Source organism: Humulus lupulus, chromosome 1 (assembly GCF_963169125.1).
Source record: "Humulus lupulus chromosome 1, drHumLupu1.1, whole genome shotgun sequence".
Classification (NCBI taxonomy): Eukaryota; Viridiplantae; Streptophyta; class Magnoliopsida; order Rosales; family Cannabaceae; genus Humulus; species Humulus lupulus.
Window position 1 is genome coordinate 292,675,839 of NC_084793.1, and position 23,050 is coordinate 292,698,888.

The window sequence follows — 23,050 nt, forward strand, 5'->3', positions numbered from 1 at the left end:
AGTCCGTATAAATAAAGTTTTTTCAAGTAATATAGTGTATCTTGTAAATTTCTCAATAAATTATAGGGCCTCTCTATTATATAAATATCTAATTTTATATAAAACAGTGGTAGATATTTTTTCGGTGATAGCTTGATAATTTTCCATATTTATTATTTATTATTCATAAATAGTTAAAAAAATTATTTAGTTAATTTTTTACCCATTTCATAGTTAGATTTCACAACTTACCTTACTTTAACATCACTTTCTTCAAAGAGGCGTAGTTAGAGCATCTCCAATGGGGAGAGCTATAGTAGTAGCCATTGACCAAAATCTGACACAAAGTGTAGCTTATGCATTGAAGTTCTTAAAAATTTTGACCATTGCCTAACCACAGAGACAACGGTCCTTTTTTATTTTTTCTCTTTTTTTTTATATATAAATATATATATACATATAATTTTATATATATATACATATTTATTTTCTTACCGTTTTTATATAAATATATATATACATATTTTTTTTGTTACTGTTAGAATTTTTTTTTTCTATAAATACTCACTTACTTAATTTCATTTTCACACTATATTTTTCTTCCAAATTATCAATATCACAAAAAAAAAAAAAAAATCCTATCAATGGATTTCCAAAATTCTTCAAGTACCAATTCCCAAAATCCAAATTTTTAATATTCTCAAGTTTTTCAAAATTCATCATATTCTCCACATACCAACCCTCAAAATCCAAATTTTCAATATTCCCATTTCAATAAAATTTTTTCGAAATACTCAATCTACTAATCCCCTAAATCCAAATTTCCAATATTCTCAATTTAACCAAAGTTTTCTAAATTCTCAAAATTATCCAATGTCCTCTTACCCTTACCAAAATTTTGGCTCTTTTGAGACGCCCCAACAAGCTCCATTCTTCACACCAACAAATTCACTACCATATGCCTTTCATATGCCTTCCCTACACCAACCTGAAATGGTTTCAAGAAATTATAGGCCTAGTATAGAAAAGTATAGTATTGATTTGAATCGCGAAACATCGTCAACATCTATCTCTGAAACCCAACCTGAACATTGTGCTGAAGGGTTGGAAAATATTATTCTACACAATGAAGATGAATCAAGGCATAAAGGTAAAGTCAAATGGAGCAAGGAAGCAACTATACTTCTTATAAGTGGATGGCTTAATACATCTAAGGATGCCATTGTGGGGAATGACCAGACTTCTACACATTTCTGGGCTCGAATCGCAGATTACTTCAACACCAACCAAAAAGGTGAGCAAGCAAGGACTGGAAGGCAATGCAAAGACCATTGGAACAAGATGAATCAAAAGGTGGCGCGATTCAATGGATGTTATAAATGAGTTCAATTAGCACATCACAGTGGTTGGTCTAATGAGCAAATTCTTGAGAATGCACATCAATTATACAAATCTGAAAATAACAACTCAAATTTTTTATTTGTAGACTGTTGGAGATTGCTAAAGGTTGAGCCGAAATGGAATACAATGTACCAACCAACATGTGGTAAGAGAACAAAGGTGTCAGAATCAGGGGCATTTACTTCATCTTCTAATGCAGACATCAGCGACGATGAAGTACGTGAAGTACGCCCTACTGGCCAAAAGGCAACAAAGAGAAAAGGAAAGGAAAAAAAAAACACACATGCTAGATTTATAGAGATTAGTGAACGAAAAACAGTTGCATTAGAGAAATTGGTGGCGATAAAGGAGAAAGAGGCAGAAGATAATAAGATTAAAGGATATATGGATTATCTCATCATGGACACATCGCATATGACTCCTGAGCAAAAGAAAAATCATGAAGCCATGTGTACTTATATTAAGACTAATATCCTAAAGTTGTAATTGCTTTGTATTTTCATCAATGGCATTATTATGTATTTTGATTTATTTAAATAAACTATCCTTTATTATTTAGTAACGACTACATTTTAACAGCAATATTTTAACGGCTACATTTTAACGGCTATATATGTCACCATGTCAATAAATACAAAATTTCAATCATCTTTTTACTCAACTGATCATTCCGTCCTTCATTTTACTCTTCATTTATCTTTCATTCTCAAATATCATATACTCTAAGTTCGACAATGGATTCGCCAAATTCTGCGAATTCATACGATAATATGAGTCTAGAGGATATCATAATTACAGAGTGTACTGACGATCATGATGATCAATATTTCAAAGCTTTCATGGATGGTGGTAGCTCAACAAGGCAAGGAAGAAAGAGAGCCCATATTGATAGGGGTCATGTAGAAGGACATCAACGTTTGTTCGATGACTACTTTTCTGATGAACCGGTGTATACAGACTATCAATTTAGAAGAAGATTTAGAATGCATAGACACGTATTTCTACGTGTACGCCCTGATTTTCCCACGGGCTGATTAGCAAGCTGAGCTGTGGCCTAACCATGGTTATCTCGTGGACATCCCCCGGCGACCGGAGCTGCGTCGTAAGGTCACACCTCCTTAGCTCGAGGTAATCTAAGGGTTCGCCCCTGGTAACTTAAAGACAGAGTCCGGGCTCTGAAGACCGAAGGTCGGGTCAAGCATCCAGCCCGCAGTACGAGCTGGATTTGAAGGCTATGACCCTTTATAAAGCCAGCCACGCAAGGTAAACGTGCATATATCAGACATCACGTGTCTGATATATCCCTGACTTCTCGGACACGCAGCAGGAACGTGCGTATTCAGACACCCTCAACTAGGTTGGGTCGTGCAGCCCATTATCCCCTTACCTATTGATTTGACCACACTTATGTGTCAGGTTTAGGAATTAATCGTGTATGTCACATAGTTGACATGATAGGAAAGAAGGTCACAGGATGGCCTCCTTACCAACTCCCAGGTGCCTTCTCCTATAAATATGGAGACATTGGGAGTTAATAAGGGTTGGATTCCCTCTTGTAAGAAATACTCTATAATTATATACCCTGAATATAGCAATAATATCGACTAGTGGAGTAGGAGGATTTTAACCTTCGAACCACTTAAAAAACGTGTCTCGAGTAGCCATTTCATTTTCCTAAGATCATATATTTGTTTCGGTTCAACTCTAGCACTAGTCCCTTTCTCTTCTTTTCTTAATTTCCTGTTGGCGAAGAACCGCGTCAACAGTTTGGTGCTTTCATTGAGAGCAAGTCCGATTAGTGCTGTTGCAAACATCCAACTATGGTGACTACTTGGTCCAGGCATGGTAACGAGACAGAATAACATGATGGGCAGGAGGCTCATCATACTACCATCCCTGGTGAACAAGTTCCTGAAACCCAACAGCGGCCAGGAAAGCAGCCGGCGGGCCAAGATGATGCTGGTAGTTCGGCGCCCCGGCCGCCTAATCCGAACCCATGTTATTATACTGCGGTGGAAATGGAGAACGCTCAGCTAAGGAGCCAGTTAGCAACAGCTAGTAAGCAAATCCAGGATATGCTGGCCCGACTACCCTCTCTCACAACCGGCGTTAACGTCGGAGAGAGGCAAGGCGAGGCTCCTAAGTCTCGCCGGGGTAACCGGTCCAGGCATAGCCGTTCGGATAGACTTCCAGCAGCCAACTCCACCCCTTCATCACACCGTCGGGAGGCAGACTTCAGAGGAAGGCCTAGAGCCGAACAATAGCCGTTCGGTCAGAACGTCGACTCCTAGCTCCCAACCATCCTCGAGCGCACCTAGGAGAGCTCGAGGAAACTCCCGAAGGAGATCCGGGGAAGGCTCACAGCATCAGCCCGTCCCCAACAACCGTCCAGATCGCCAGGCGCAGGACCAGCGGGTTGGCAGGGTCGAAAGGCCCCCACCAAATTTAATCCGACCTGACGGAACCAGGATAGCCTCTCCAATCAGACATCCTCCATCTTCGATCAGATATCCGTCTCCTCCTCGACCCGTCCGAGATATCCCAGCCTATGGGAGTAATAGGAGAGACCCGCCATCAGCTGAACCTTCCCGGCGTAGCAGGGCGCCAAGGGAAAGACCGGATCATCACCACCGAGGGCGGACTCCAAGCCTGTCTAGCAGGAGACACGGGACCGACAGTCACCGAAGTGATCTTTCAGGAGGAGACCTGCGTCAGCGTTTGAGTTCGGCACAAAGTCACCAAACCACCCAGGGAGGCGACCTTCGAGATCGCCTTAACTCTCATAGGGGAGAACCGGCACGAGGAGAGAGCCACGCTCGCTCAAGGGGGGCCCTGTCCGAAGTAAGTAACGGTGGGAATGTCCCAAATAACCTATCTCAAGATAGGAGGGGCAATAACCCACCAAATATGTACAATGGAACCGGAGCTGTTGACCAGCCCCGGAATAACCACGGACATCAGGACCAAACCCTCGAGTGCCTGACTCAGATGGAGGAGTTGATGAGGAAACTCCTGTCAGAAAAAGAGAAAGATGAATATGATTCAGGGGACGAAATGGAACTCTTTGCCCCCAGCATAGTAGCAACGACGTACCCATCTGGTTTCCGTATGCCACACTTGCCAAAATTCAACGGGGACGGAGACCCCTCGGACCACCTGGGGATGTTCAACACCTTAATGATGGCCCACAACATTGGCCTCGAGCTGAGATGTCTAATCTTCCCTTCCACCCTGACTGGGCCTGCCAGGCAGTGGTTCAAGCAAAGTAAAAGACAGTCAATCAGCTCCTGGAAGACATTCTCAGCAGATTTCAAAAGGGCATTCCGAGCGTCTCAGGCCGCCCATGTTCAGGCCGACTCCCTGGCTAACGTAAGGCAGCAGCCCGGCGAGACTCTAAAGGCCTACTTGAGCAGATTTGTGAACGTCGCGGCTCGTGCCAGAGACGCGGATGATAGCTCTAAGCTCATGGCCATGAGAACTGGAATCCTCGTCGGAGGAGATCTCTGGAAGGATATACAAAGGAAGGGAGTCAGCTCGGTTAACGAATTCCTTAACAGGGCCCAAGAGTGGATAAACTTGGAGGAAGCCGAAGCCTCAACTGTGGGGACCAGCCAGGTCCCCGAACAGCCCGCTGGAGTGGGGACGGAGGTCGTGGCAGCGACCCAAAACGTCACACAGAACAACCAGCTCGGTGGAGGCAAAAGAAAGGGTAATGGTGAGGGCAGCCAGCACGACCAAAAGAAGAATAAGTCTGTGGACAAAGTCAAGCCCGTCTTCGCGACTTATACGGAGCTCACCCAGTCTAGGGAGAATATCTTCCTAGCGAACTCTACTCGCCTCCCCTGGAAGAGGCCCGAGCCGTTGAAGCACCAAAAGGGGAAGAGAGACACCTCCAAGTTTTGCCACTTTCACAACGATGTTGGCCATAACACCGACGATTGTAGGCATTTAAAGGATGAGATCGAGACTCTCATCCTAGCCGGTCCTTTGGCTCAGTATGCGCGAAACAGGGTTCCAGCCGCTCGACTTGCTCCAGAAGTACCGGTTAGTCAGCCCGGGTCTCAGATCGATCAGGACGTCCCCCCTCCCTTAGTTGGAGGAGAGATATCCACCATATCTGGAGGGCCGCATGTGGCTAGTATGAGCAGGGGTGCCCAGAAGAGGTACGTGAATGAACTTAAGGCACATAATGGAGAAGAGTTCGTTCCGGAGCAGCGCCTGCCAAAGCAGCAGCGATTGGAGAAGCAGCCGATCATTTTTACAGAAGATGATGCGGACCGTGTCCAGTTCTCGCACAATGACCCCCTGGTCGTGGCAGTTCAGCTTGCCAATCGGAGGGTTAGGAGGGTCTTGATCGACAATGGAAGTTCGGTGAACCTCCTATTCCGGTCCACTTTAGAAAAAATGGGTTTGACCGTCGCTGAGCTGAAGGCGACCTCCATGATGCTGTATGGTTTTTCGGGAAAAGGATCCGCGGCAATAGGGACGATTGAGCTGGTGATCACCCTGGGGGAAGGATCTCAGACAGTCTCCAAGCTCCTCGAGTTCGTGGTCATTGATTGCTCTGCTGCGTACAACGCAATTTTAGGGCGAACTACACTCATAGCTTTCGAGGCCGTCACGTCCATTCGCCACCTCGCGATGAAGTTCCCTACTTCGACGGGAATCTGCACTATCCATGGCGATCAGTTCGCTACAAGGGAATGCTACAGCATTTCCATGAAGGGAAAACCTAAACCCGGGCAGCTGGCAATGGCCATTCGAGGTGAAGAGGAATCTCAGGGACCCTCAGTGGATCCTGAGATTGAAAAACCTCAAAGCGCCAAGGGCGAAAATGACGTCTTAAGTGAGGATATTGACCCTCGAATAGGCGAGGACAGATCCGAGCTCCAAGAAATTGAGGAGCTCGAGGAGGTGAACATTGATCCGCAAAATCCGTCACGTACGGTCAGGCTCGGGAAAAACCTCTGTAGCAAGAGGAAGGCGGAGCTGACCAAGTTTCTGCGGGACAGCCTGGACGTGTTTGCTCGGTCCCATGAAGACATGGTGGGGATCAGCCCCAGTGTCATCATACATACGCTTCATCTAGATAAAAGCGTTCCCGCCAAGTCCCAGAAGCAAAGGCGTTTAGGAACAGCTCGAGCTGAAGCCCTGGAGGAAGAGGTGGCCCGGCTCAAAAAATGCGGCTTTATCCGTGAAGCCAAGTTTCCAATATGGGTTGCCAACCCCGTGCTGGTCCCGAAGCCTAACGGGAAATGGCGGACCTGCATCGACTTCTCCGACCTGAATAAAGCTTGCCCTAAGGATTGCTTTCCATTGCCCAGGATTGATCAGTTGGTAGATGCCACGGCAGGGCACGAGCTCATGTCCTTTATGGACGCGTACTCAGGCTATAATCAGATCGCGATGAATCCGGCGGACCAGGAACACACTAGCTTCATGACCCCGAAAAACGTCTACTGTTACAAGGTCATGCCTTTTGTTCTGAAGAACGCCGGAGCTACCTACCAAAGGTTAGTAAATAGAATGTTCGCAGATCAGATCGGAAAAAACATGGAAGTGTACGTTGATGACATGCTAGTCAAGTCAAAGACTGCAGATAACCATGTTTCCGACCTGAAAGAATGTTTTAAGATATTACGAGAATATGGTATGAGGCTCAATCCACAGAAATGCACTTTTGGGGTCGCGTCGGGGAAATTCCTGGGGTTCATAGTCAATACCCGAGGAATCGAGGTAAACCCCGACAAGATCAGATCACTGCTCGAACTTCCTTCGCCCAGGTCGCGAAAAGATGTCCAAGGTCTGACCGGAAGGGTAGCAGCCCTTAACCAGTTTATTTCCAAGTCCACCGATAAGTGTTTGCCCTTCTACAACCTGCTCCGAGGAAACAAGAAGTTTGAATGGACAGTAGAATACGAAAGCGTGTTCCTCGACCTGAAGGCACATCTTGCCGAGCGGCCCGTACTGTCCAAGCCCAAAGCAGGAGAGCCTCTTTTTCTCTACATGGCAGTCACCGAGGACGCAGCAAGTGCTGTTCTGGTACGAGAAGAGGACCAAGTTCAGAAGCCAGTCTACTACATTAGCAAAAGACTTCTCGGAGCTGAGTCCCGATACTCGTTGATGGAGAAATTGGCATTCTGTCTCATCACGGCCTCTCGAAAGCTCAGACCGTACTTCCAGTCCCACTCGATACACGTCATGACCGATCAGCCTTTAAGGCAGGTTTTGCAAAAACCTGAAGCATCGGGACGTTTGCTAAAGTGGGCCATCGAACTCAGCCAGTTCGAGATTATGTATACCCCGCAAACTGCCATAAAAAATCAGTCCCTGACCGATTTTGTGGCCGAATGCACGGGATTCCAGGAGGATCCCGCAGAAGACTCACCCCAGGTCACGTCGTCCCAGACGTCGTGGAGGATCTTTGTGGATGGTTCATCCAACGAGAACGGCTTCAGAGCTAGAATCATCTTGATATCCCCCGAGGGAAATAGATTCCACTCGGTACTGAGATTCGGGTTCAAGGCCTCTAACAATGAGGCCGAATACGAAGCTTTACTGGCTGGGCTGAGGATAGCCCGGGAATTGAAGGCGGGCTCCGTCCAGTGCTTCAGTGACTCCCAGCTCGTGGTAAACCAGGTTCTGGGCGAATATCAAGCACGGGGACCCAAGATGGCCGCTTACCTGGCAAAGGTAAAGGCTGAGCTGTCTGCGTTTGAGCAAGGCTCGATCGAACAGATACCTCGGGAGCAGAATGCTAACGCAGATGCTTTGGCCAAGCTCGCCACCTCTGGAGAGACGGAGACCTTGGGGTTGGTACCAATAGAATTCTTGGAGAAACCAAGTATAGAAGGAGACAGGATAGAGGTCGAGATGATCGATGCCAGGCCGACCTGGATGACGCCCATCCTTGAGTATCTCGTCGAGGGAAAACTGCCTGAAGGGCGTAAGGATGCACGTCGAATACTCTATCAAGCTCCGAGATATACGATAGTCGATGGTGTGTTGTACCGACGCGGGCACTCCCTACCTCTCCTCCGGTGTGTTCTTCCAGATGAGACAAAGGCCATCCTGCAGGAGGTGCACGAGGGTTTTTGCGGAGACCACGCTGGGGGCAAAGCTTGGCCTTAAAGGTCCTTAGGCAGGGATATTATTGGCCAACTCTGTCCAAGGACTCGATCTCATACGTGAAGAAATGCGATAAGTGCCAGCGGTTCTCTGCAGTTGCCCGAGCTCCTCCGGTCGAGCTGAAGATGATCTCGTCCCCATGGTCGTTCGCTGTTTGGGGAATCGATTTGGTGGGTGCCCTCCCTACTGGAAAAGGTGGGGTCCGTTACGCTGTGGTAGCCATCGACTATTTCAGGAAGTGGGCCGAGGCAGAACCTTTGGCAACGATAACGTCCAAAAAGGTGCTTGACTTCGTGGTTAAAAGCATTATCTGTCGATTTGGTCTGCCCAAGAAGATTGTCTTCGATAATGGTACTCAGTTCGACAGCGACCTGTTCACCGAGTTCTGTGAAAGATACGGAATCGTCAAAAGTTTCTCCTCCGTGGCGTATCCTCAGGCGAATGGCCAGGTCGAAGCTGTCAACAAGACTCTAAAGGCAAGCCTCAAGAAGAGATTAGATGAGGCAAAGGGAGTCTGGCCAGAACAGCTCCCCCAGGTCCTATGGGCATACCGGACCTCGCATCGGACTCCTACGGGTCATACTCCTTTTTCCCTAACCTTTGGGAGTGAGGCAGTCCTCCCCGTGGAGGTTAAAGTGCTTTCACATAGGGTCCAGTCTTACGACCAGGACCGCAACCACGAGCTCCTGTGCAATTCCCTTGACCTGGTTGATGAAAGGCGAGAAGATTCGCAACTCCAGCTCGCCCATTATCAGCAGAAAATCACTCGCTACTTCAACACCAAAGTCAAAAAGCGCGCCTTTAGCCTTGGCGACTTGGTCCTAAGGAGAGTTTTGCTGGCCGGGAAAGATCCCAAAGATGGAGTCTTGGGACCAAACTGGGAAGGACCGTACCAGGTCATCGAAATCATCAAGGAAGGAACTTATAAGTTAGCTCGGCTTGATGGAGGGGTAGTCCCGCGGACTTGGAACGCCGTCCATTTAAAGAAATATTATCAATGATTCACTTGTAAGGCCTGGAAGGCCATGTTTTGTGTATGAATGAGAATCAGCTTTTTGTACGTGTTTGCAGATGTAATCTAAAGTAACCACGAAAGACCCTTTCCCAGTTACTTGGGGAGGCATATGGTACCTGGATATAACCAGGTCTACTTAATGACTTAGAAGTCGGTTCATATCAATTGACCGCTGTTTTTCTTAAAAAACGCGAGATATTGACAAGGATTAACGATAACTAAGTCCTATCCTGGTCATAACCAGGTCATAAAACTTAGAAGTTAATTTAAATCTATTGATCGTTGTTCTTCCTAAAGAGCTCGAGATATGGATAAAAGTTAACACGAACTAAGTTTTCAAATTAAGTTCCTGGATATAACCAGGTCATAAAACTTAGAAGTTAATCTAAATCTATTGATCGTTGTTCTTCCTAAAGAGCTCGAGATATGGATAAAAGTTAACACGAACTAAGTTTTCAAATTAAGTTCCTGGATATAACCAGGTCATAAAACTTAGAAGTTAATTTAAATCTATTGATCGTTGTTCTTCCTAAAGAGCTCGAGATATGGATAAAAGTTAACACGAACTAAGTTTTCAAATCAAGTTCCTGGTCATAACTGGGTCATAAAACTTAGAAGTTGATTTAAATCTATTTGATCGTTGTTCTTCCTAAAGAGCTCGAGATATGGATGACAGTTAACGCGAACTAAGTTTCTCAAAAAAAAAATTGTAACCAAAGTGCGCAAAGACAAGAACATCAATTAAAAACATAAAACCAAATTGTCTCGAGGTGGAAGCACCTCATGCAAAGGTTACACAAAAAATCATAAAAAATAGTGAAGGGCACAAGAGAGGAAAAGCCCTAAGCTCCGCCAGGTGGCCCCTTGGAGGTCGCCGTCTTGCCTTGCTCAGCTGCACCAGAGCCTTCCCCGGCCTCGGAGGGCGCTTCTTTGTCGAGGTGAGCCTGGAACTTCACCAGCAGGCGCTCCCAAAGACTCGCTGACAAAAAGGAGTAGTCAGCATCCGGGTTGTAGGCCCAACAATGATAGAACAGGTCTTCCAAGGCCTTCTCCGAAGTTGCCTGCTCGGCCTCCAGGGCGGCCTTGGCCTCAACCTTCGCGGTATCTAGGTCTGTCCACGAGGTAGCGAGGGAGGTCTCGAGCTCTTGGACCTTCGAGCGGGTCTTCTCCAACTCGACCTTCGAGGTCGCCAAGGCATCCTTGGCCGCCTGAAGAGAGGTCTGGTGCTCAGTCCTCATATCCTCGAGCTGAGTTTTGGCCCTGACGATGCTCCGGTGAAGAGCAACGACGCCCTGCGAGAAATGAAAGATAAATTGCCTTAGAGGAAAAATAGGGAAAAGTGTAATAGTAAAAGCCTTAAAAGAATTGGGCAGCTTACCGTTAGGGTCATGCTCATTGAAGACTCCATTACACCAACCGGGCTCATTGTCTCAATGGCCCGGAGCTCCTTCTCGGTGAACTTGTATATGTGGCTGATGGCGTAGTTCGCCGACTCATACACCGTTCCCCGGAAGGCCTCTGGGATTTTCTCCAGGTCCTGGGGATTGACTGGGATGCGTACCTCGGGGGGGACAATCACCGAAGCCCCGACCTCCGTTTCTGAGTCCCGGATGGTGATAGGAGCTCGCGGAGGAGGTGGGGGCATGTTGCTCCCACCAGCAGCAGGAGGATTAGTTCCCACGACCTGAGCGGTGGGGAGCTGCTCCTTCTCCTTTGCAGGAGATTTAGTGGGAGTTCCAGCAGGTTTCTTCAAGGTCCGGAGCTTCTTCATCTTTGGCCCAGAGGCCCTGGCGAACGCACCTCGGGCTGAGACATCTCTTCTGCCAAAGCAAAAACATGGTTAGTATGAGATTTAGCAATCATATAGAAACCAAAAACAAAGGGGGAAAAAGAATAATTAAAGTACGCGCATGCTAGAGTAAGCCCTACCCCCCGAGCTAGAAGAAGAACCTATGGTTACGACCATCGGTTCCGGAGTTTCTGCGGGAGAGTCTATGTCAATTATTTCCCGAGCTGGGGTAAGTTCTGGGTCCGACTCTGGTTCCGGGCTGGATTCTTCTACATATTGCCTAAGTCCCGGAGCCATGGCATCCCTCTTGAGGGATGGCCAGGACCTAAGGTTGGTCCCGTACTCCTCGAATAGGATCGACCTAAAGGATAAGGTGTTATCTACGACTACGGTACCCCTAGGTCGACTATCTTGGTAGTCCAGCACGAGCTGATCGACGCAGTGGAGAAGGGTTGTGTCCAAGTCCAGATCACTTCGGTGACGATGGACGAGCTGTCTGGGGTTGAATCTAGCTAGCCGGGGGTCGGAAATGGCCCTATCTAAGTTCCTAAACATATAAAGGTTACCTTGGCCCGAGGGACCCACGGCTGCTCCGGACTGGATCCTCTCTTCATCTGTTATCTGGGCGACCTCCAGCGCCCGCTTCCTGTTCCTCACAAGTGGAGTCTCGTCCTCCTCGTCCTCGTCCATCGCGACCTCCTCCATGATGATGGGCATAGAGGTGCGAGCTGGGGGAGGCCCCCGAGGCCTCCTTAGATTCAAAGTCTGATTTGGGAAAATCAGCTTACAAGCCACCATCGTCTCATCCGTCATGAGCACCCGGTAGTCCTTCTCACTGGGGGGCAAGCCCGCCAGTGTCTCGTATTGACCCCCGAGGGTCGCAGATTTCTCTGTCCTCGCGATGGTAACTGCAGGATTAATCCAAGTCAGAAAGGGACACAGGAATTGTACGGAACTTAACTTACGAGCTAAAGATAAAAAGCACTTACGAGGACAATTGAAGTAATGGAGCTCGCAGTTCCTGAACCCCGTCGACATAAAGAATTGGTCTTTAAAGTCATTGGGGTGGCTGGGCAGCTCGATGACCGCAGCCGTATTGGGGAATCGGGTTAGATAGTAAAACCCATCGCCTCGCCCTCGCTGATCCGGGCTGGCCTTGAGGCAGAAGAAATACAAAATATCCGCAGGAGTGGGGACCTCCCACTCATGCTTCAAAAATAAGTATCTCAACCCCGCCAACAACTGATAAGAGTTGGGGGGAGCTGGAAGGGGGCCAACTTCACATAATTCAGGAAGTCAGTGAAGTACTGGTCCAGTGGCAGGAAGGCCCCCGCCTTAAAATGCTCGTCGCTCCAGGCCACAAACGATTCATCCAGCAGCGCGCAGCTCCGCTCGCCCTCTGCGGGAGGTCGTGCCACCACAGATGCCTTCCCCAACGCGATGTTGTGGGAGAGGAAGATTTTATTGATCTTCACCTGGTCGGTGATCTTTGAGACGATCCTCTCTGCCTCAAAGAACGCGTCAGGAGCCACCTCGGGCTCTTGCTCCACTGCCGGCCCAAAGCTGGGGATCGGAGAGTCCGGCATCACCGCCTTTCCTTTGTCCTGCTGAGATGCCGAGCTGCCAACTATCTTCTTTGGAGCGTTCCTCTTCGGTGCCATCAGGTCGTCTAATGAACAAAAGAAAATGTTTCAGAAAAGGCGACCTAAGCATATGGAAGAACAAATTATTATTTACACGAGCTGAGGTAAGCCCAGCCCGTGGAGAGTGAGACCACGCGGTTCAATGAACACGCGCCTGTTCCCCCAACAGATCCCCGATTACTCGGAATTCGTGTGTCAGGGGGGTCAGATTAAAATTTTGCCTCGGAGGGAAAGTTCCAATAGGCATGAAAGGCAAAACCACCTGTGAAGCGTATCCCCTAAGCTACTCTTGCCCCCAAAATATGTCAAAATTCCTACCCAGAAATTGTCCCCAGAAAAGGCATCCTGCAAACCATACTCTTAAGTGATTTCCTACGGCAAAAATACCCTAACCTAAAAGGCTTTCACCATTCATTCCCACAAAAACCAGTAAACCCATGCATGTGACTATAGTAAATATTTACCTAAGCTACAGTGAAAAATATTTTCAAAACACGCATGGTCAGGGAACTTACAGGATATTTGATTGGAAGGTGGATGAAGGTGTCGCCTAGGTGGGGGCTTCGCCAGAATATTTGTCCAAAGCTTTGGAGGAGTCCTCACGCCTGAGCTTCTTGGATGCTGAAAATGGCGGTCACAAAGAAAAGGGTTTTTTCTTCTGAGATGAAGAGAGAAGAAGGAAAGAGTTTCTGAAAAATTTCGAGTAAAAGGGTGGCCCATGCATAGGGTGGCCACCCCTTTTATATATACGCGAATGGTCACGTTAGAAGGACCGTTGGATGACCCTGATGTGGGATCCAAGGCCCTCCACTCGAAATATGAAACGACGGCTGGGCATAGGCTAGGCCATTAAATGCGGTTCTCGGAAGACGTACCGTCGCCAACCACGATGTTCCACGTATCAAATGCTTGCGTAAAGAGTGGAAGGTGAAGAGTTCGTGGGGAAGCCTAAAAGCCCCTACTGTGGCCTTATCCGACGTCGTGTGCCACGAGCAGGTGCTTGGGGGGCAGATGTATGCTATGATTTTCCCACGGGCTGATTAGCAAGCTGAGCTGCGGCCTAACCATGGTTATCTCATGGACATCCCCCGGCGACCGGAGCTGCGTCGTAAGGTCACACCTCCTTAGCTCGAGGTAATCTACACCAATTCAACAATTCAACACTTTGTTGACTATGTCATGCGTGAGTTTAACTACACCAATTCAACAATACCAAAACTTTATCCATTATTCAAAAGAATATTACTAAGTGGCTCTCCAACACGATAAAATGTCTCACACATTTTAATTTAATAAATATTATTAGGTATCGTTAATCAATCACAGGGTGCTACCTCATGCCTTATCCAATTTGTTGACTATGTTGATAATTCACTTCTACACTTTTTTTCAGTGCTTTTTTTCATGCTATAAACTGAATTGGCTTATGCTAACAATTGTGAACTTTCTCAGGCTAGAGTTGGTTGAAAAAGTTGTAACATTGGATAAATATTTTTTGGTGATCCCTGTTATAGGAGTAATCAAAAGTTTAGCAGTAGAAGCTTCATGTTCAGAAACATGTGTAGGTATTGTTAAGCTACCTCAAGCATCTATAAGAGTGAATAAACTCCTTATTACTTGAATCAAAGGCTATGAAACATAGTGTGTTGATAAAAATAATATAATAATAGGCGACCAGGGGTTTTTGGTGAGGAAGAATGGACTAGTGGATTTTCTACAAGGTTGTTGAGTGGAGGAGCACACGAAGAATTTCCGAGTTATTTTGGACTGGTAGATAAATTCATATATATATATATATATATATATACATATACTAATACTAGATACACACTACGTGTATTTTGTTTAGTTTATCTATAAAATTTATTAATTATTTTTATTAAATTTATATTAATGTCATATAAATTTTGAAATAAATATTTTATTTTAACTAAATAATTTATTTATTTATTTGTTTAAGTTTGTGTTTTTTTGTAGTTTTTGAATTTTGCATTAACAATAAGAGATTATATATTATATATTATATGTTTAATGTAATATTAAATATTATACGTGGATTTTGAATTTAAGTTTCTTCCTAGATTTAAAAAAAAACAATTTGTTGCTAATTCACACTAAATTATATTATATCCTTAATATGATATTATTCTAATATGTGAGTTTAATTAAATTTTATTTAAGTTATAAAATGTATGATTTTATTATTTTTAAATAATTATTATTAAAATATCTCAAAAATATCATATATTTAATTTGTTTAATTATTTATTATTTTAAAATAATTATTATTGTAAAATATCTGAAAAATATCATATTTTAATTTGTTTAATTATTTATTATTTTTAAATAATTATCATTGTAAAATATCTCAAAAATATCATATTTTAATATTTTTAATTATTTATTTTATTTTATTTAAGTTTAAGTCTTTACAAACTACCGTTAAATATATGAATATTCTGTTAAATATAGGAATATTCTGTTAAAATTAACAATAAAAAAAACCGCTAAAACCAAGAATTTCCGTTATCTACACACGTATTATATAGAAGAGATATATATTTATTGAATTTGTTTCTTTTTGTTTTGAAATTTATGTTTCAATAATTAAAATTTGAAAATTAATAATAATTATTTTTAGGGATTTATTAGGACATTTAAAATAAGGGTATTCCTGTTTTTTAAAAAATAATTTGACCTATGACTAATATACATAAAGTATGGTTAATTTTAGTTTTTGAAAATTAACATTTCAAAGAATTTTGTTGTTTGGAAATGTAGCTGTCTTTCAATGTTAATTGTTGTTTACAAATAAAAATGTAGTTTTAAACATTGCTGTCATTTTTATCGATAAATGTCGTTTTACGTATCTTTGTCACAATACCAATTTGATTTGTAGGTTTGATTTTCTCTTACTAGTCGACGACAAGCCAATCTGTTTTCAAATACCTTTTACAACTAGGGGTATTCATTGGTCAGTTTGAGCGGGTTAGATAGATTTTTAACAAACCCAAATTTATAATCGGGTTGGTACTTTTCAACCCGAAACCCACCAAATTAAAAAAAATTAAAGTTCAACCCGACCATCGGTTTGGACTGGTTAACCCGCTCAAACCGTCAAAACTTTTTTTTTAATTTTTTTTTTTCTAAAAAGAATCATTTTTCACTAATTTTTTTTTAATTTTCTCTATTTTTTAGTTTGTATTTGTAACTAAAATAATTGTTACTTTAAAATATATGATTTTTTTATAAAAAATAATAATTTGAATTTAGTTTTATATATGTATAATTAATAATTAAATAAATATAAAATTAAAAAATGTAGACAAATTCTTAATTGAGCGGGTTGTCAAAAATTTCAACCTGCCCTGCCCAATATAGTGATTGGGTGGTTTGAAATGAAGGACGAGTTTTTCAGATTGCATTTTTTGTCGGTTTTTTCGGGTTAGTTTGGGCGGGTTGCAAATTTTTTTCACAGCTCTACAACACAGTTATCCAAATACATTCATCAATATGATTTTTTTCTTTCTTTCAAAACTCACTTAGAGATCTCAGTGTCCTACTCCTAACCAACATTTTCTGTAGAAGCGTCCCCACCATCCTTGGTCTCCATTCTCAAACTTTGATCATGTCTCTGTCACTACTCTCAGCTCTCTGAACCTCATCAATGAACGGTGTCGTTTTCGAGTCCATTAGGCCTTACCTGAACTTCTATGTATATGCCCATAACAAGTGTACACAGTTATTATCATGTTCTTAAACCCTAAATAATCACCTCACTCATTTTTTTACCTTTTTTAAATGGACCATTTCATTTCAATTCAAGTAAAAATCATGTCAATACTCAGAGCTGGGACAGAGCCATTTAATAATATTCAATCCAAAACATGTATTAATTACATTTATTTATACAGATTCTATTAAGCTCAAAATCATCATCACGATTCTAGGTCACGTACTACTACTTCTACTAAAAAAGCAATTGAAAAAGCATCAAATAACCGCAACTAATAATAAATATATAGCTTGATAATTTGATACACAAATTATTTATCATCGTCGGTGGGTAAAACTGAAGCTAATTTAGTAGTTGGGGCAGTTTAGATCAGTTTGGGTCTTGCTATTGAATAATAAATGCATCAATATATATATATACATATTTATTGTAGTAAAATTCATATAAATGTCTGTATATAGTGTAAACTGTAGCTGAAATTACTACACTGTTTAAACTGTTCGTTTTAATTTACCAATTTCTTCTACAATGATCTATTATATCTGTGGACTATATATAATCAATCTACGAGAGTGAGCATAATAATGACAAAATAAATAATTCAAATGATATCATTATTATAATTAGCATTGAAAAGAAGACAACTTAAGGGACAATAAACAACTCGTGATATATGTTAATATGTATTCTAGCAAATGTAATATAAATATATATATATAACCAGATTAAAAAACCCCCTAAAAAACTAAGAGATGTAAGAACATGAACTATGTTCCCATAAACATAAAAAGTTCTATAAACAACACATAAATGTGTAGACATAAGTAAAAATTAAATCCAAATATACTACAGAAGTCCACTTCAATCACCAATAAAATGATGCCACGTAACAAACAAAAAAAAACTCAAGCAACCTCAAGATTAATGCAGTTTCAAACAAACCCGACTAAATGACCCGAAACCATCATCAGCGGCGGCAACGGCTGATTGTGGAACAGCCTCTGCTGTAAGGGTGAACTGGGCCTCTAGCTTTGAAGCAGTTATGGGTGTAGTAAGACCTACCGGAGCGTGGCGGGCACGGGATTCTGTTCGCGGATAGGGCTCCGTACGAAATATAGTAGTGGGTTTTCCTCCAGAACAGAGATCTGCGGTCGACGAAGCCGCCGTCGTCCTCGGCTAACTCGTCGTAGAGAGACATTGTCGTCGGCCATTCGAAAGCGTCTGTCATTAGCTTCAAGCTCGTGTCGTCGAGCTGGGCCTCCACGGGGCATAAAACGACGGCGGCTATAGCGAAACAGAGTACCGAAAACTTGAGAGAAGCCATTGGAAACGTAAAGAAGAAGAGACAGAGGCAAATGGGTAGAGAGCTTTTTGAGCTTTCGCCCTTAATCTATGGCAGATTTTGGAAGAGAGAGAGTGAGGCAGTGATCACATGGAGGAAGGAGATAAAGGTTGGTCTCTACAGCTGTGACTCATTGATGGCCGAATTGACGCGTGACTCGATTATCGTGTCTACGGTATCTATGTTCAGAGATGGTTTGATCTGCTGGGGTATGATGTATATGGTTTCCGTGTAACCTTCTTTTGATATTTTTTTGTTTCGCGACCGACCTGTTATGATTTAAATCTAACGGTTGTGATTAAATGTAGTTGGGTTGAGGTCCGTGACCCTTATGCATTTGATTATTGTTATTAATACTGACAGTAACTGATATTTGATTTAATCAAAAATAATAAAATAATAAAAAAAACACAGAATTTAGTTCGGTTGTTTGATTAGTACTTTTGTTTTTAGCTAAGTTTTTAAATCTTTTGATTGTAATATTCTTTGAAGTATATTAATCATTTTTAAAGTTTTAATTTCAGCAATTAAATTTCTAAATTTTTTAATTTTTTTACAAGTAAATATTTTTACAAAAAAAATTAGAAATTTATTCTGATCAAGAATTCATTTATTTTTTTAAAACATATTTAATGTTACTGACACAAAAAAATAGTTGTTATTTCTTTAAATTATTTATTTTTTTAATAAAGAATTTAATGTTCTAAAGTGGAAAAGTTAAAATTTTGTTGACTAAATATATATTACAAGAGTGTTGATATTTGATATTTTAAGGTATCCAATATATAAGATGATATTTTATTATTGTTTAGCAATACCTTATCATACTTATTAAAGATTATTTATAATTTTTATCCCCGAACTATGACCAATATATTATCGTGCCCCCTGATTTTTAGGTTGTTAAAAATTTCTTCTGAACTATTCATAGTATTGTAAATTGGGACTTCCGTCCAATTTTGTGCAGTGTGGCTATCGACATATTAACATGACTTTTTACTTACTAATGTGTCTTGACCATATCAGCACCACATGAGTATTTTAAAAATATTAAAAAAACTCTTTTTTATTAAAAATTAATAAATTTAAAATAAAATATTACACTAAAAATAATTTAAATTAAATCAAATCAAATACAAATTAATTTTTTTATATAAATTATGAGTTATTTTAAATTTATTAATGTTAATTAAAAAAATAGATTTTTTAATTTTTTTAAAATACTCATGTGGTGCTGATATGGTCAAAACACATTAATAAACAAAGAATCACGTCAGCATATTATTAGCCCCATTGAATAAAATTGAACTGAAGTCACACTTTATAATATTGTGAATAGTTTAAGAAAAATATTTATCGGTCCAAAAAATTCAAAAAGCAAAATAATTTATATATTATAGTTCGAAATAAAAATTCTAAATAACTTTTATTAAATTCAAATGAATGGAAATGGATTTAAATTCACCCCATAATAATATACAAACTCTTATGGTATCAATGGTGCCTGTTAGTTGAGTCAATAACGCCAAATACCAATCATTTATAAGATTTACTGATTTAGACCCAATGGATTTGTAAATTTAAATTTAGTGATAATGAAAAGTGCAACCACTTTTTTTTTTTTTTTTTTATCTCTTTCTATATTTTGAATTGACAGCTCTTTATTAGTTGGATTTTTTTTTTTTGATAACCTTTATTATTAGGATTTTTTGAGTATTTTATTAATTGGATATTTAGCACTTTCTTTCTTTCCTTGGATACTTTACAAGCATTGTCTTGTAGTTGACATGCATAAAAAGAAATACTTATATAAAAAAAACTCTGTCTGAACCAAACAATAGAATATGCCATTATATAGCCAAACATGAAAAACTCTGTCGGTTGATTTTGGATTGAAGATAGTATATTTTCCGAGTGGTTAAAAGAGATGTCATGTCAAAATTGAATAAAAAACCTTTTTAATTTAATTTAACTTTTTGAGTAATAAAATAAAGAAAATTTCATATTATATATACATAATAACTTAATAATTTTTTTTAATATGACACTATAATTTATTATCCTAAATATACGACAATTTCATAATTTAGACAAAAATACCCTTAACATCCAAATTGCATCGAAATAACATCGATGTATCATTGATTTTGCATCGAAATACTATCGATTTTGAATGAAACATCATCAATGTACCATCGATTTTGCATCAAAATACCATCGATGTACCATCAAAACATCATCCGATGTACCATCGATTTTGCATCAAAACACCATCGGCATCGATGTACTATCGATTTTGCATCGAAATACCATCGATGTATCATCGATTTTGCATCGAAACACCATCGATTTTGCATCAAAACATCATCGATGTACCATCGATTTTGTATCGAAACATCATAGATTTTGCATCGAAAAAACATCGTTTTGGATAAAAATCAAGTTTTCATGATTGCATCGAAACATCATCAATGTACCATCGATTTTTCGATGCAAAATTGATGGTGTTTTGATGTTCTTTCGATGCAATCATAAAAAGTTGTTTTTTTGTTGTCAAAACGAGGTTTTTTCGATGCAAAATCGATAGTATTTCAATGTAAAATCGATGGTACATCGAAGGTGTTTCGATGCAAAATCGATGGTATATCGATGCCGCTGGTGTTTCGATGCCAAATCGATGCTATTTCGATGCAATCATGAAAACTTGATTATTATCCCAAACGATGCTTTTTCGATGCAATTTAGATGCAAAATCAATGGTACATCGATGTCGATGGTGTTTCGATGCCAAATCGATGGTACATCGATGTTATTTCGATGCAATCATGAAAACTTGATTATTATCACAAACGATGCAATTTCGATGCAATTTCGATGTTAGGGGTATTTTTGTCTAAAAAATTGAAAATGTCATATATTTGGGATAGTAAGTTATGGTGGCATATTAAAAAATTTCACTAAGTTATTATGCATATAACATGAAATTTCCCTAAAATAATTCATTGATAAAAGAAAGTCTGACATTCACACCATTTCAACAGGAGAAACAAAATATATCAATCCAAAAAAACTTAGGCCAAAACATGTAGACCTATCAAGTATTAGGGAGTGTGTGTTTGTTATGGGTTAGGTTTTTGTAGGAACAAAATGTCAAAATTAATTAATGTTTGATAGTTTTTTTTTTTATGGTTTAGGAAGTTGTGTTTTTAAATAGGTTGATTTAATGGTAATTTTGATCACTTTAAAAATTAATCCCACCATACCCAACTCTCATAGCAGACACTCAATTTGACAAGACAAATTTTGAAAGAAGATGACTACACATGACTAAATTTCTTTCGTAATAGTGCAATATTTTACAACATCAAATCCCACCGAGGAGGAAAGAACAAGCTTGTTTGTTGATTGTTTCACACATCCTAAAACAGCCACTCTAGTAAGATGATAGAATTATTACCCTATCTAATCACACCATCAAACCACATATGAACCATTCTTGAGGCTTAAGTAATAAGGGACGAAGTCCAAGCCACATGTTCCATGTGAGATATCTTCCTTTCAATGTGACACACATGATGAAAGGGCCCTAGGTAGTCGTCCAATGCCCTATCAATGACAATGACGTTTTCCTATGCGTGGTGTTATCATGGACAAGCATCTCGAGCTCTTCCTTAGACCATCTTCAATTATATTACCAAATTTGGTTTTGACCAAAACCAAATATGTCGTTATATTTTTTTTCCATTCCAACCATGTATGTAATAACCAAAGTTATTATTTTCTTATAAGCTCCTTAAATATGACCATATGTTAGTTTTTATTATAGTTTATAATTTAATTTGAGTAGTGGAAATTAAAAAGATTGCTTTAAGTTTAAATTATTTATTTTAAGGTATGATCTTATAACTTAGAAATAATTATAATTTAGATAATTATAATTATTATAGCTAGTAATTTATGAGATTTTAGTATATGGTTAAATTAGAGTATAGTTTTAAGCTTTTATTAAGAATAGTGTACACATGTTTAATGGTAGCATAAGAAGTATACATGTGGCATTAATTTAAGTCTCAATTATTTAAAATTAGCTAGTGTAGCTGAATTTCCCTATGTTATTATTAGGTGGAATTTTTGTGAATTTATTTATTAAGTATAAGAGTTATTTTAAAGAACCAAGTAAAGTATTGCTTAGTCATAGGCGTGTAACACTAAATTAGAAAGGGTTTGTATTTTAAAAAAAAATTAAAGGCTAGGTGTCACAAAAAGCTTGATAAGTTGGAGATAGATAAAAGCTTGTTGAAATATTTGAATTTTAAATAGCTTAGTCTTGGGCGTGTGGCATAGTAGTAGGATGGGTTTTGACTCATTTTTTTATTCAAATAACGAGGTGTCACACTAGGCTTGAATCAAGTGAGTATGTTGAAGATGGTTGAAACTATTTGAACTAAGGATTTGAATTTGAAATGGTCTTCATAGGCGTGTAGGCTATGTAGAGGAACAAGAATGGACTTTGACTCATTTTGAATCAATTGAAGACTATGTGGCATGAAGGGAGATGATGTAGCAACAAAGAATGAGCAATATAGGGCTGGGCGAAACTACCTAAGGGAAGATTAAGTTTGATTTTTGAAAAATGGTTGAATAGGTGTGGAGAGAAATAAGGAAAGGAGTTGGGTTTGAAGCCTATAAATAGAACCTTCACCACTTCATTTTTCACACTCAAAACAAAGCTTTCAAGCCTCTCATTTTCAAAATTACTCTCTCCCAAAAGCTCTCATCTTTTTGTCCCATAAACACACCATATAGTTGAACCACTATAACCTTTATAGTGCTCGGGAATTCTTTTTCTTCTATTTTCTCTATAAAGCCTCAAAACACTATAGCCATGACAAACTGAAGAGCCCAAGAACTTTACTTAGCTAGTTAGATAGTAGTAGTAATAGTAATAGCTAGTAGTAGTTGTAGTATGTTTAAAATTGTGGATTTTGGTTCAAGCTGGGACTTAGTTGGACACTCG

The 23,050-nt window shown here is 40.5% G+C and overlaps 2 protein-coding genes across 2 annotated transcripts; one reads left to right on the forward strand and one right to left on the reverse strand.

Moving 5' to 3' along the window:
- Positions 1 to 972: 972 nt before the first annotated feature.
- Positions 973 to 1,866, forward strand: LOC133779107 (uncharacterized). Its single transcript, XM_062219106.1, has 2 exons — positions 973 to 1,273; positions 1,466 to 1,866. Exons 1-2 carry the CDS (start codon positions 973 to 975, stop codon positions 1,864 to 1,866), a joined length of 702 nt encoding a protein of 233 aa, XP_062075090.1.
- A 15,792-nt stretch (positions 1,867 to 17,658) lies between these two features.
- LOC133779113 (protein RALF-like 34) lies at positions 17,659 to 18,015 on the reverse strand. The gene has a single exon (XM_062219112.1). It carries the CDS (start codon positions 18,013 to 18,015, stop codon positions 17,659 to 17,661), a length of 357 nt encoding a protein of 118 aa, XP_062075096.1.
- Between the last annotated feature and the right edge of the window lie 5,035 nt (positions 18,016 to 23,050).

What these genes read in the sequence shown, in the direction of transcription:
- LOC133779113 (XM_062219112.1), bottom strand. Translation starts at nt 18,015, where the DNA reads ATGGCTTCTCTCAAGTTTTCGGTACTCTGTTTCGCTATAGCCGCCGTC.
- LOC133779107 (XM_062219106.1), top strand. Translation starts at nt 973, where the DNA reads ATGGTTTCAAGAAATTATAGGCCTAGTATAGAAAAGTATAGTATTGAT. An exon ending in CTTCAACACCAACCAAAAAG is followed by an intron (nt 1,274 to 1,465) that starts GTGAGCAAGCAA and finishes TTTTATTTGTAG; the next exon opens with ACTGTTGGAGATTGCTAAAG.